General features: G+C 34.0%; 1 protein-coding gene across 2 annotated transcripts in view; it reads left to right on the top strand.

Moving 5' to 3' along the window:
* ADAM10 (ADAM metallopeptidase domain 10) overlaps positions 1–13899 on the top strand; it is a 127642-nt gene that overhangs the window by 93715 nt on the left and 20028 nt on the right. For both annotated transcript variants that reach the window (XR_006729826.1, XM_045530224.1), the window contains exons 10-11: positions 3079–3262; positions 9059–9209. Coding sequence is in view for 1 of the 2 variants with exons in the window: in XM_045530224.1 (XP_045386180.1) it covers positions 3079–3262; positions 9059–9209 (335 nt within the window). In the remaining variant the exon portion in view is untranslated. The remainder of the gene's footprint in view (positions 1–3078; positions 3263–9058; positions 9210–13899) is intronic.

Genomic DNA, 13899 nt, shown 5'->3' with positions numbered 1-13899 from the left:
TTTTTGAGGGCCTCAGGCTATTTCTACTCCCGGTGGAAGGCAACAGGGAGCAGGCATGTGCAAAATCACATGGTGAGAGAGGGAGCAGGAGGTGGGAGGTGCCAGGTTCTTCTTAACAGCCAGCTCTCTTGTTCAAACTAACAGAGTGGGAACTCACTCACCCCCCACCCCCAAGAAGGGCATTAATCTGTTCATGAGGAATCTGCTCCCATGACCCAGACACCTCCTATTAGACCCTGACTCCAACATTGGGGTCAAATTTCAACTTGAGGTTTGGAGGAACAAACATCTGAACTATAGTAATGTTTAATAAATATTTATTGAGTAATTTGATCATAAGATGAGCCAGAACCATAAACTCCTATACCTGTCTCCCTTGACATCTTTATCTGAAGTCTTTCTTTACCCCTCCTGGTACATATCTATACTATGTCAATGTTACTTTCCCCTGAGTGGTTGATATTATCCCTCATATTTATGCTATCCCAAGTATTTGTTGTGCATCTATTATAAACTGCTTTATAAGCTTTGTTGTGGGAAGTTGTAATCATAAATGAGACAAGTTCCCGTCTCTTAATTTGAAAATTCTAATATCTACCCACTCTTACAAGATTAATCTTTGTGTAAATATAGTTCTAATCATGCCATTTCTGTTTACAGCCTTATTTCCACTATATTGCTGATATTATTGGTATACTTTCCTTATCTTAGTATTTAGGGTTTTCCATAATTTGGGTCCAACTATATTTCCAGTGTTGTCTCCTCTCACCTGTCAAGTAATTCACAGACCTTTAAAACTTTCTTCTGCCAGGAAGTTTATTGCTTCCCATCTTTGGCTACTGAAATCTTGATCCATGTTGTTATATTATGTTAATATGGCCCTTTTTCAGGAAATTTGGCAATATGTATCAGGACCCTTAAAGTGTTCTGCTTTTTAACTCAGTAATTCTACCTCTTGAAATCCAACTGAAAGAAATAAATGGAGAATCTATTAAAGAATTATTGTGTTTGAAAATTAAAAATTAGGGAAATATAACATTATAGTTTTATTTATAATAGCAAAAAGTTTTTAATGGCCTTACAATATAAAAATATTATGGAATGCTCTGCAGTCTTTTAAAACTGAAGCTTTGCAGTGTACGCCTTAGACGGTTAAGCTGAAAGAAACATGTATATAACTGTATACATGATATATAGTACAAATTTTATATTAATGATACAGCTAGATATATAGGAAATAGATCAAATGTTAATAATATTTATTGTGTGTGGTAGATTATGATTGAATTTTTCTTTATCCGTTTTTTATTTTCTAAATTTTCTGTAAGATCATGTATTGTTTTTGTAGTTAGAAAATTTTTCTGTTTTCTTGTGTGAGATTATAGTTTCCTTGTGAAATCTTTCTTGTGATTTGAACTCTCATAGCACTTTTTGGCATCCAGGCAAGATAGCCTTTCATGTTCTATATTATGTTTTGCCTATTTATGTGCTTGTTTTATTCCCTTATGTGAGGATGGCAAATAGCTAGCATGTTTGTTTACAACCTCTTACCTCTTTCATGCTGTTAATGATAGTCTGTAATATCCCTGGGGCTAATAAAGCAATAATTGATGAGCAATGTCTATAGTGGATTTATGGGGCAGCAAGTCAGACCAGGCAGATATGTCACAATTTGCTATCATTTTTAAATAGAATGTAAGTTCCTCAAAGGCTAGGGATAATACTTGTCTCATGTTTATATTTTTATATTATATTTCAGTGCCTCCTTGTATAATAGTAGATGCTCACTAATATTTATTGAATTGAAAAGTGGTAAAGTATTCTGTAATGACATCGAGAGTTATATGGTATTGGAATTTTTTCTTTCCTTTTCTAAAATTCTAATGTTGAAAATAATTTTAATGCCATACCTTATCAGAAACCAAATTGAATTCTATGGAATGAAAACATAAAGCAAGATAATATTGGAGAATAGTATAGAGTTGTTAAGTGCTGAATCTAGGTTTAGGAGAAAGCCAAAAGGTATCAGAGAGAATAAAAGTGTGGTAGTAGCGGCCATATTTTTAACAGTTGTCTCAGAATGGGAAGTAGAAAACGAAAGATGGCAATCTTTTTTAGGCAATCCTTTTCTTTCTGGAGAGTAGGGTTATTGGGTATTCAAAATAAGATTTAAAATAAATAGAACTATTACTGTAGTACCCGATGTTTTTCACCCCTTCTGATATATTCTGAATTGTTTGAGGAGCATTGTGAGGTAGGTTTGTTTGTTTTAGTGCATATCCCCAAGGAGGGCAGGGGCTGCTGGGTTAGCTTGCTTGATCTCAGCTCTGGTCACATAAGTGTGTTTACTTTGAGAAAATTCAGGAAGCTGTGCTTTGAAACTTTTCTGTAAATGTCTGATACTTCAATAAAGTTTACCAAAACCAAATACCACTTCTGCACATTTACACATATAGCGAATTCTGTCTCCTGTTTATTCTGCAAAGCAAAATTTTCATTTTTCCTCTTGGCATTCCTTCATTTTCATTTTAAAATAGATCATTGTGTTTCTATCCCTAGTCAGCATTTTTACTTTTCTTTCTTGCATACTGGTTAATAAGTTAACTGTCTTCGATTTGTGTTCTATGTGTGCTTAGCCCCATACCAGTCTATTTAGTTTCCTTTCTTTTGTTTCTCTCCACCTCTGTCTCCCTGAATTAGTTATAACCTGTAATTTAGCATATATTTTAAAGAATATTTAGTAATTTTAAAGTAGTTTATATTACTCTTACTAGTTTTAAAAGTAGGGGAGCTTATTTTTAATAGATTTTTATGACAGTTTGTCCTCAATTCTATTTCCTACTTAGAAAGCTATAAATTGTGGCTAGACCTCCACTGATTTTCCTTCCTTTTAAGACAGTGGATCCTAGAAGAGCAAACTGTTTTCCTACTCACCGTGTAAAACAATTGTAAGATCCTTTGTAAAGGAGAGTCCACAAGCTTCCATTGTTCTTTTTGATGAGAACATTACATTTAATCAGATGACCTGAAAACCTTATTTTACTTCCTGTTTATGTAACTCTATATTCTGTTTGACAGCATGATTCTGGAACAGAGTGCACACCAGGAGAATCTAAGAATTTAGGACAAAAAGAAAATGGCAATTACATCATGTATGCAAGAGCAACATCCGGGGACAAACTTAACAACAATAAATTTTCACTGTGTAGTATTAGAAATATAAGCCAAGTTCTTGAGAAGAAGAGGAACAACTGTTTTGTTGGTATGTATCTTTTTCCAACATTTTGTTATAAGCGTTTTGAAACATTCAGAAAACTTGAAAGAATTATACAGTAAGCACCCATATACCCATCACCTATATTGTAAAATTGTTAAAACTTTCTGTATTTGATTTATCACATATTTATTAATCTGTCCATCCTTCGATCTGTATTTTTATTGCAATTTAACACATTAACTGTCACACTAGGAAAAAAATTTTTTCCTTGGGGCCACAGTGTTTTATTATGAAAATAGAATAAAAACTTTGAAAACAAAATGATCCTTTCTAATTTAATGAAAAATTGGTTACTTTTTATTGTTTTCTGCATGTGAGTTATATGCTACTTGAAAAATAGTTCACATGGCTCCCAAGATAGTGACATATGCATTACATATGCTTCATGAGGCCTTGGGCTCAAAACTGTTATGAGTTAAATACAAATCACGTGTCAGTTAATGTATTAAAGTAAGTGGTGGCCATCAGTGCACTTCACCCCTAAACACTTTAGCCTGCCTATCATTAACTAGAGTTTAGTATTGTTCGGAGTTCTTTTTGTGTTTTCTACATAAGTAAAATGCAAAATTTTAAGTCCACATTTAATGAGTTTTTGTTTTGTTTGTTGAGATAGGATCTCACTCTGTTGCCCAGGCTAGATTACTGCAGCCTGCAACTCCTGGGCCGAAACAATCCTCCTGCCTCAGCCTCCTGAGTAGCTGGGACTACAGACATGTGCCACCATACCTGGCTAATTTTTTAAAATATTTTGTAGAGATGAGGTCTTGCAGTGTTGCTCAGCCTGGTCTCGAACTCCTGACCTCAAGTAATCCTCCCGCCTTGGTCTCCCAAAGTGCTAGAATTACAGGTGTGACCCACCACGCCCAGCCCATTTGATGAGTTTTGACAAATGCATTTACCTGTGCAAACTAAGTACCTATCAAGATAGAGAACATTTCTGCCACCTCAGAAAGTTCTTTTATTCTTCTTCCCAATCAGTCTCTGTTCCTAATACACCTCCACAGGCAACCACTATCTGATTTATTTCACCATAGATTGGTTTTGCCTCCATATAAATGGAATCATACAGTTTGTACCCTTTTGTGGAAGGCTACTTTAACTCAGTATAATATTTTGAGATTCATTATTAGAATTTTAGTCCTTTTTATTGTTGAGTAGTATTATGTTGCATGAATGTATCCCAGTTTGCTCATCTACTCTTCTATTAATAAATACCTGGGCTTTTGAGTTTGGGTTAATGTGGCTAAAGCTGCTATGAAATTATTTTTCTCATTGCATTAATATATATATAACATAAAATTTGCCATTTCAACCAACTTTAAATATACAATTTTGTGGTATTAATTACATTCACAATGTTGTGCAACCATTACCACTATGCATTTCCAAACTGCTTTTCATCCTCCAAAACAGAAATTCTATAAACATTAAGCAATAATTCTCTCCTCTTCCCTCAGCCCCTGATAACCTCTAATCTACTTTTTTTCTTTTCTTTTCTTTTTTTCTCTGCCATTTAGTATATCATAATAATCTACTTTCTGTCTTTGTGAATTAGCCTATTCTAGGTCCCTCATACAAGTGGGATCATACAATGTTTGTACTTTTGTGTGTGGGTTATTTCACTTAGCATAATATTCACAAGGTTCATCCATGTTGTAGTGTGTATCAGAACTCCATTTTTTTAAATGTCTGAATAATATACAATTCTATACATAGATCACATTTTGTTTTTCCATTTGTCTGTTATACCTTTCTTGTGGCATTTAACATATTCAGCCATGTGGCATTTAACATTTTCTAAATCTTCTACCTTGTATTATGGTTTTTTTGGTGTGTCCTTGTTTCTCAAGATTATATAAATTACTTGAGGAAAAACAGAGGCCTATTCATCTTTGTACGTGAAGAGCATTCAAAGAGGAGTTAAACATGGACAGCAAAGGGGAAAGAATTGAGGAAGATTTCCAGATAAACATGGCTTTTTGTCTTCAATTAAAAATTTTATTGAGATAATTATAGATTCACATAGTTGTAAGAAGTAATAGATTCTCTGTACCTTTCACCCAATCTCCCTCAATGGCAGTATGTTGCAAAACCATAGTACAGTATTACAATCAGGTTGTTGACATTCATACAATCCTTAGATCTTATTCCCCAGTTTTTCTTGTTCTCATTTCTTTGTGTGTGTATTTAGTACTATACAATTTTATTACATGAGTAGGTTTATGCATCCACCACCACAGTCAAGATTCAGAATAGTTTTATTAGCACAAGGATGCCTCAGTGTTGCCCTTCCCTCCTGTTGTTCCTTCCCCCACCCTACCAACCTGTTTTCCTTTTCTAAAATTTTGTCCCTTCAAAAATGCTACATAAATGAAAACATAGTATATAATCTTTTGGAATTGCCTTTTTTTCCCCACTTGGCATAAATCTCTGGAGATTCATCTAAATTGTTGCCTTTATCAATAGTTTGTTCTGTTTTATTTCTAAGTAGTATTCTATGATATGTATATACAACCATTTGTTTAACCAATCACCTCTTGAAGGACATCTGGGCTGTTTCCAGTGTTTAACTGTTATGAATAAATCAGCTATAAACCTTCACGTACAGATTTTTTTGTGTGAACACACTTTTTTATTTTTTTGGGATAACTGCCCCAAAATCCAATTGATGGATCATGTAACAATTGCTTGTTTTGTTTTGTACAAAACTGCCAAACTGTTTTCCAGGGTGGCTGTACTATTTCACATTCTCACCAGCAGTATATGAACTATCAGATTTTTCTGCATCTTCACCAGCATTTAACATTTTCATGATTTTTTATGTTAGCCTTTCTGATAGGTGTTTAGTAATATCTCATAGTTTTAATTTGCATTTCTCTGATGACTAATGATGTTGAACATCTTTTCATATGCTTGTTTATTTTCAGCTGTATATTTTCTTTGATGAAATGTCTGTACATTTTTTGGGCCATTCCTAAGGAGATTTTTTTCTTTTGAGTTTTGAGAGTTTTTTTATATAGTCTAGATACTAGTCATTTGTCAGATAATTGGTTTTCAAATATTTTTCTCCCAGTCTGTAGCTTGTTTCTTTTCATCCTTTTACAGTTCTTTCTCAGAGAAAAAGTTTTAAATTTTGATAAGGTCCAATTGATCAATTTTTTTCTTTCATTGATTGGCTTTTTCTTTTAAAGTCTTTTTCTTTTAAAAGGGCAAATTGAAATTGCATTCATGTTATCATTTTTTTATTATTATTACCATCACTGGCAGTTTTTCTAACACTTGTTAACGTAGAAGCGCTAGGTAGGCTCTTCATTTGTAAAGTGGATGTTTACAGCAAACTTTCTGATTGAAGTTGACTTTTAAAAACGAGCATATTGCTCTGTATATATTATGGGAAAGAAATTTGTTTTTTAAATTATAACAAAATGTTTATCTATTACAATTTTTGCATTTAAGCAGTACCTTTACTGTGTTTAAGCTGTTAAGCATGTTAGCGCATCGCTAATTTGAAGTAATAATTCTATGTGAGATAAAAATTAACATGTAGTAAATATTGCCTCAGGTTTTTCTGACTTTATCATTTTCTCTTTTCTCCTAAATTACATGTAACATGAATTATAAAATTATTACCAGACTTTTAAAAAATCATTATTTACTTAGTATATATGTACACATGCAAGCTTCTAGTTTTGGAGAATAAAAGAGATTCTTTAAAGTGAAACAGGGATGAAGCTTCAATAACTTTAAGATTTCCTTTAATAGTTGATGTGGTTAAGGATAAGAATGAACTTTCTGAGTATAAAGCCAGTCTTTCTAGAACATTTTTGATGCAGATATTCCTTATGTGGGGTTCCTGTGTTGGGGCGTGTTCCCTTCCACTTACTCATTTCTCAATTTAAAGCCTGTACTCTGACCATTTTCCGCATTGAGTAGAAAGGAAAGAGCACCAGATTGTAGATCTAGGAGACCCTGGGTTTAGTCTGTGTTTTGCCCATACTGGGGTATATGTTCTCTAGCAAGTTACAAACTCCTTAGAAGTTAGTTTTCTTTTCTAGAAAATGAAAGCATTTGATTCTTATCATTCCCTGCAGGTGCTAAAGTTGTTTGATACTATGATCTTACAAAGAGTAGCATTCTTATTCTAATTTTAAATTCCATTGATAAAAATCAAAGAACTGTAGAAGACAGGTGAAAAAATTTTCTAAAATTATTCACTGTGCTTAGACCAGACTGTCTAGCCATAATCAACCAAAATTTGCCCTGATATGGTTAGGCTCTATGGGAATACAAAAGATTCAGATAATACATGTTTCTTCCCTTTAGAAGCATAGTCTAGGTAAGGAGCAAAATTAATGTATATTTTTAAAGAATTTCTTATTAACTACATTACAGTTATCCAAATAGAATGTGGGGCATTCCATAGGACAAAATCTCACCCAACTTCCTTAACAAATAAATGGTGTAAAAATAAAAAGGGAGGAATCTATAATACATTAAAAGAACTTAAAAGAAGTGACAACCAAAAGCTTATCTCTAGTGAGATTGGCCTTTATCAGACAGTCCCCAAACAATAAATGTTGGTGTGGATGTGGAGAGATAGGAACACTCATACACTGCTGGTGGGTGGTGGGATTGCAAACTAGTACAACCTTTGTGGAAAGTAATATGGAGATACCTCAAAGAGCTACAAGTAGAACTACCATTTGATCCAGCAATCTCATTACTGGGCATCTACCCAAAAGAACAAAAGACATTCTATAAAAAAGAAATCTGCACTCGAATGTTTATAGCAGCATAATTCATAATTGCAAAGATGTGGAAACAACCCAAGTGCCCATCAATACATGAGTGGATTAATAAAATGTGGTGTGTGTGTGTGTGTGTGTGTGTGTGTGTGTGTGTGTGTATCATGGAGTTCTACTCAGCCACAAAAAATGATGATCTAGCACCTCTTGTATTATCCTGGATAGAGCTGGAACCCATTCTAACTAAGTGAAGTATCACAAGAATGGGAAAACAAGCACCACATGTACTCACCGTCAAATTGGTATTGTAAAGAGACAGTTGAGGAAAATTGAACATGGATTGGCTATTAGATGCTGTTAAACATACTGTTAATTTTGTTTGATGTGATAATGGTTAGGTTTAAAAAAGATAAAACTTCTTACCTCTTAGAAGTATACTCTAAATTATTTACAGGAGCAATAATAGATGGAGTTGTTTTAAAATACTTCAGAAAAAAAATAAATTGTGGGGGTAAATGAAACAAGAACTGCATGTTTTCCCTAGTCCGTAGTTGTTAAAGCTAAGTGATTGGTATGTGGGAGTTCATTGTGCTGTTTCTTTTATTATTTTTATGTGTATTTGAAATTTTCTATAGGAAAAAGGTTTAATTTTTTTCCCTGATTGATGATGTACTAACATAATTTGTATTTGTGTGATATAAATAGTGCAGTCATGGTACAATTAAGCTCAGTGTGGCATGGCTTAGATAGCAAATTACGACTTCTAGAAGGGACCATCAGGTCAAATCCCCTTACTACACAAGTCAAGGGAGAGCCCCAAAAGGGAAGTGACTTGTGCAAGGTCGTATTGCTAGTTAGTAGCAGAGCCCGTGTTAGAATTAGGTCTCATGATTTCCAGATTCCTAGTTTGTTCTGTTTCTTTTATTCATCAAAGATTTCCTTCATCCTTTTGTTTTGAAGCTCTAAAGAGTTTGTGAATTTTAAGTAAATTAATGTATGCATATAATGCTTACCTTATCTTGTTTACTTTCTTCAGAATCTGGCCAACCTATATGTGGAAATGGCATGGTAGAACAAGGTGAACAGTGTGATTGTGGCTATAGTGACCAGTGTAAAGATGAGTGCTGCTTTGATGCAAACCAACCAGAGGGGAAAAAATGTAAACTGAAACCTGGAAAAGAGTGCAGGTACCTTGCTAATTCCAGTAATGTTAACGTTCCTGTAAAGCCACCTGAAAGCAGTTATAACACATATAAAACTGAAATTAAGAGATGTTTATGGTTTTAAAACTTTGTCTTTATTGCTGTTTTGTTTTGCTGAAATAGTATTGGTTAGTGTCCTCTTGTTGACAGATTGAACTACTTGTAATTGTATTTTGTGTGGTGGGTGTTAATAAGGACATACAAAGGATTCTCAACAAAACGTTATTTAGTTACTAACTTTAAAAATGTGGCCAGGCGCAGTGGCTCATGCCTGTAATCCTAGCACTCTGGGAGGCCGAGGTGGGTAGATCGTTTGAGCTCAGGAGTTCGAGACCAGCCTGAGCAAGCGCGAGACCCCGTCTCTACTAAAAACAGAAAGAAATGATCTGGACAGCTGAAATTCTATATATAGAAAAAAATTAGCCAGGCATGGTGGTGCATGCCTGTAGTCCCAGCTACTTGGGAGGCTGAGGCAGAAGGATTGCTTAAGCCCAGGAGTTTGAGGTTGCTGTGAGCTTGACACCACAGCACTCTAGCCTGGGCAACAGAGTGAGACTGTGTCTCAAAAAAAAAAAAAAAATGTGACTATCTTTCATGTTTTTAGAATCTTAACTTTAAATATTTAGATAATATGGAATCCATACACTTTTATAACTTGGTTATTTCACTTATCAATGATTATTTCACTATATCACATGATTATTTCACTTATCAAATTACTTCAGTAGTGATAGATATAAGCAATAGAATATTGTTTATACAATACTATTTAATCTGTCAGTCTATCACAGCAACCTCAAACTCCTGGATTCAAGCGATCCTCCTGCCTCAGCCTCCCAAGTAGCTGGGACTACAGGCGCACACCACCACGCCCAGCTAATCTTTTCTATTTTTAGTAGAGATGGGATCTTGCTCTTGCTCAGATTGGTCTCGAACTCCTGAGCTCAAGTGATCCTCTTGCCTCGGCCTCCCAGAGTGCTAGGATTACAGGTGTGAGCCACCACGCCTGGCCTAGACAATACTTTTTAAATGGCTGGTCTGTATATCCTAGTTTGATTTTAGCATGTAATTGTGATTCAGACTGATAAACTGACTGATGCAGATGTAACTGAAAAAACACTGATAAATTACCCAACATTAAATCCATTTTCCAATATAACTTCTCTTACTATATTTCACTGAAGGCAAATAGAGTGAGAATGAGGAATATAGTATGCTTTGACTGTGAAAACAAGACAGTTAATCACTTTTCTGCATTTATTAGAATGTTTAAATTTAGTAGCTTCTTATTCCAATTTTTTGTTGATACATAATTGTATGTATTTATGGAGTACACATGATATTTTGATGCATGCATATACTGTGTAATGATCAAATCAGGATGTTTTATTAATAGAGTATCCATCACCCCAGATGTTTATCATTTCTTTGTATTGGGAACATTTCAAATCTTCTCTTATAACTATTTTGAAATATATGATAAATTATTGTTAACTGTAGTCACCCTACTGTATTGTTGAACATTGGAACTTATTCCTTTTTTCTAACTGTATTTTTGTACCCATATACCAACCTGTCTTCATCCCCCTCTTCACTACCCTTCTCAGCCTCTGGTAACCATCATTCTAATCTCTACCTCCGTGAGATCAACTTTTTTTACCTTTCACATGAGTGAGAACGTGTGATATTTGCCTTTCTGTACCTGGCTTATTTTATTTAACATAATGACTTCCAGTTCTATCCTTGTTGTTACAAATGACAGGATTTTATTCTTTTTTTTTTTTTTTATGGCCAATCAGCATTCTGTTGTGTAAACATACCACATTTTTTTAATCCATTCATCTCTTGATGTACACTTAATTTGATTCCATATCTTGGCTATTGTGAATAGTACTGTGGTAAACAAGGGGGTGCAGTTATCCTTTGACATACTGATTTCCTTTTTTTTGGATATATACCTAGTAGTAGGATTGCTGGATCATATGGTATTTCTACTTGTAGTTTTATAAGGAACCTCCATACTGTTTTCCGTAGTGGATGTACTCATTTACATTCCCAACAGCAGTGTACCAGTATTCCCCTTTCTCTGCATTCTTGCCAGCATCTGTTTTGTTTTGTTTTTTATCTTTTTGATAATAGCCATTTTAACAGGGTAAGATGACATTTGATTGTGGTTTTGATTTGTATTTCCCTGATAATTAGTGATGTTGAGCATTTTTCATGTATCTCTTGGCCATTTATATGTCTTTTGAGAAATACCTAATCAGATCTTTTGCCCCACTTTTTTTTTTAATTCTTTCCCTGCTTTGCCCACTTTTTAATGAGATTATTTGTTGAGTTATTTGAGTTCCTTCTGTATTCTGGATATTAGTCCCTCCTCAGATAAATAGTTTGTAGATATTTTCTCCCATTCTACAGGTTGTTTCTTCACTCTGTTGATTGTTTCCTTTACTGTGGGGAAGCTTAATCCCATTTGCTTAGTTTTGCTGTTTGTGTGTATGCTTTTGAGGTCTTACCTAAAACATATTTGCCCAGATCAATGTCCTGATGCATTTCCCCAGTGTTTTCTTCTAATGGTTTCTTAGTTTGAGGCCTTACATTTAAGTCACATTTTTATTTGATTTTTATATATGGTAAGAGATAGGGAACTAGTTTCATTTTTCTGTATATGGGTATCTAGTTGTCCAAGCAGCATTTATTGAAGAGACGATCCTTTCCCCAAGTGAATGTTGTTGGTGCCTTTTAAAAAAAGCAGTTGGCTGTAAAATGTAGATTTGTTTGTGGGTTCTCTTTTCTGTTTCATTGCTGTATGTGTCTGTTTTATACCAATACCATCCTGTTTTGGTTACTGTAGTTTTGTGTAGTACATTTTGAAGTCAGGTAGTGTGATGCCTCCAGCTTTGTTCTTTCTCTTAGGATTGCTTTGGCTTTTCAGGGAGGGTCTTCTGTGGTTTCATTTGAATTTTAGCATTGTTTTTTCTATTTCTGTGAAGAATGTCATTGTTTTTTTGTTAGAGATTGCCTTGAATCTGTAGATCACTTTTGGTAGTATGGTCATTTTCAAAATATTGATTCTTTCAATACATGAACATGGGATGTCTTTTAATTTTTTGTGACCTCTTAAATTTGTTTCATCAGTGTTTTATAGTTTTCATTGTAGAGATCTTTCACCCCCGTGATGAAATTTATTCTTAGATTTTTCATTAATTTTTTTGTAGCCATTGTAAGTGGGTTGCTTTTTAAATTTTTTTTTCCACTAGTTTGTTGTTGTGCATATAAATGTCACTGCTTTTTGTATGTTAGTTTTGTAACCTGCAACTTTATTGAATTCATTTATCAGTTCTGAGAGTTTTTTGGTGGAGCTTTTAGGGTTTTCTATGTATAAGATCATGTTGTCTGCAAACAGGGACGCTTTGACTTCCATCTTTCCAATTTGGATGCCCTTTATTTTGTTCTCTTGCCTAATTTCTCTGACTAATACTTCCATTACTATGTGGACTCAGAGTGGTGAGAGAGGGCATTCTTGTCTTGTTCTAGTTCTTAATAGGAAAAGCTTCCAGCTTTTTCCTGTTCAGTATAATGTTAGCTGTAGGTTTGTCATATATGGTCTTTATTGTGTTGAGGTACGTTCCTTCTAAGCTTAGGTTTCTGAAGGTTTTTATCATGAAGTGATATTGAATTTTATGAAAGGCTTTTTTTTTTGTACATCTATTGAGATGATCATATGGATTTTGTGCTTCATTCTGTTAATGTAATTGTATTACATTTATTGGTTTGTGTGTGTTGAACTTGCATCCCTGGGACAGATCCCACTTGATTGTGGTAAATGATCTTTTTAATGTGTTGCTGGATTTGATTTGCTAGTATGGTTTTCTTTTACTGTTGTGCCCTTATCTGGTTTTGGTATCGGGATAATCCTGGCCTTGTGGAATGAGTTTGGAAGAATTCCCTCCTCTTTGATTTTCTGGAAGAGATGAATTGGTATTAGCTCTTCTTTAAATGTTTGTTGAAATTCAGCGGTGAAGCCATCAGGTTCTGGGCTTTTCTTTATTTGGAGACTTTTAATTACTGATTCAATCTCATTACTTGGTCTGTTCGAGTTTTCTATTTATTCTTGGTTTAATCTTGATAAGTTGTTTGTATCCAGGAATTTATCCATATCTGTTAGGTTTTCCAATTTGTTGACATGTAGTTGTTCATAATAGTGTTTAATGATCCATTGTAGTTCTGTGGTATGAGTTATAATGTTTCCTTTTTTGTTTTTGATTTTATTTGGGTATGTTTTTCTTTTTTTCTTGTTTAGTTAGCTGATAGTTTGTAAATTTTATGTTTTCAAAAAACCAACTTTTTGTTTCATTGATCCTTTGTATTTTTTTTTTAGTATGAATTTCATTTATTTTTGCTCTGATCTTTTTTTATTTGTTCACTTCTACTAATTTTGGATTTGGTTTGTTTTTGCTTTTCTGGTTCATTTAGAGGGATTGTTAGATTGATAACCTTGCACTTTTTTTGATGTAGACATTTATTGCTGTAAAATTCCCCCTTAATACTGCTTTTTCTGTATCCCATAGGTTTTGGTATGTTGTGTTTCTATTTTCATATGTTTCAAGGAGTTTTTAAATTTCCTTCTTAATTTCTTCATTGATCCATTGGTTTTTCAGGAGTGTATTTTTTC

Source organism: Lemur catta, chromosome 1 (assembly GCF_020740605.2).
Source record: "Lemur catta isolate mLemCat1 chromosome 1, mLemCat1.pri, whole genome shotgun sequence".
In the NCBI taxonomy this organism is placed as follows: Eukaryota; Metazoa; Chordata; class Mammalia; order Primates; family Lemuridae; genus Lemur; species Lemur catta.
Note: the sequence above shows the minus strand (reverse complement) of the source record. Positions and strands in the feature narration are given on the sequence as shown.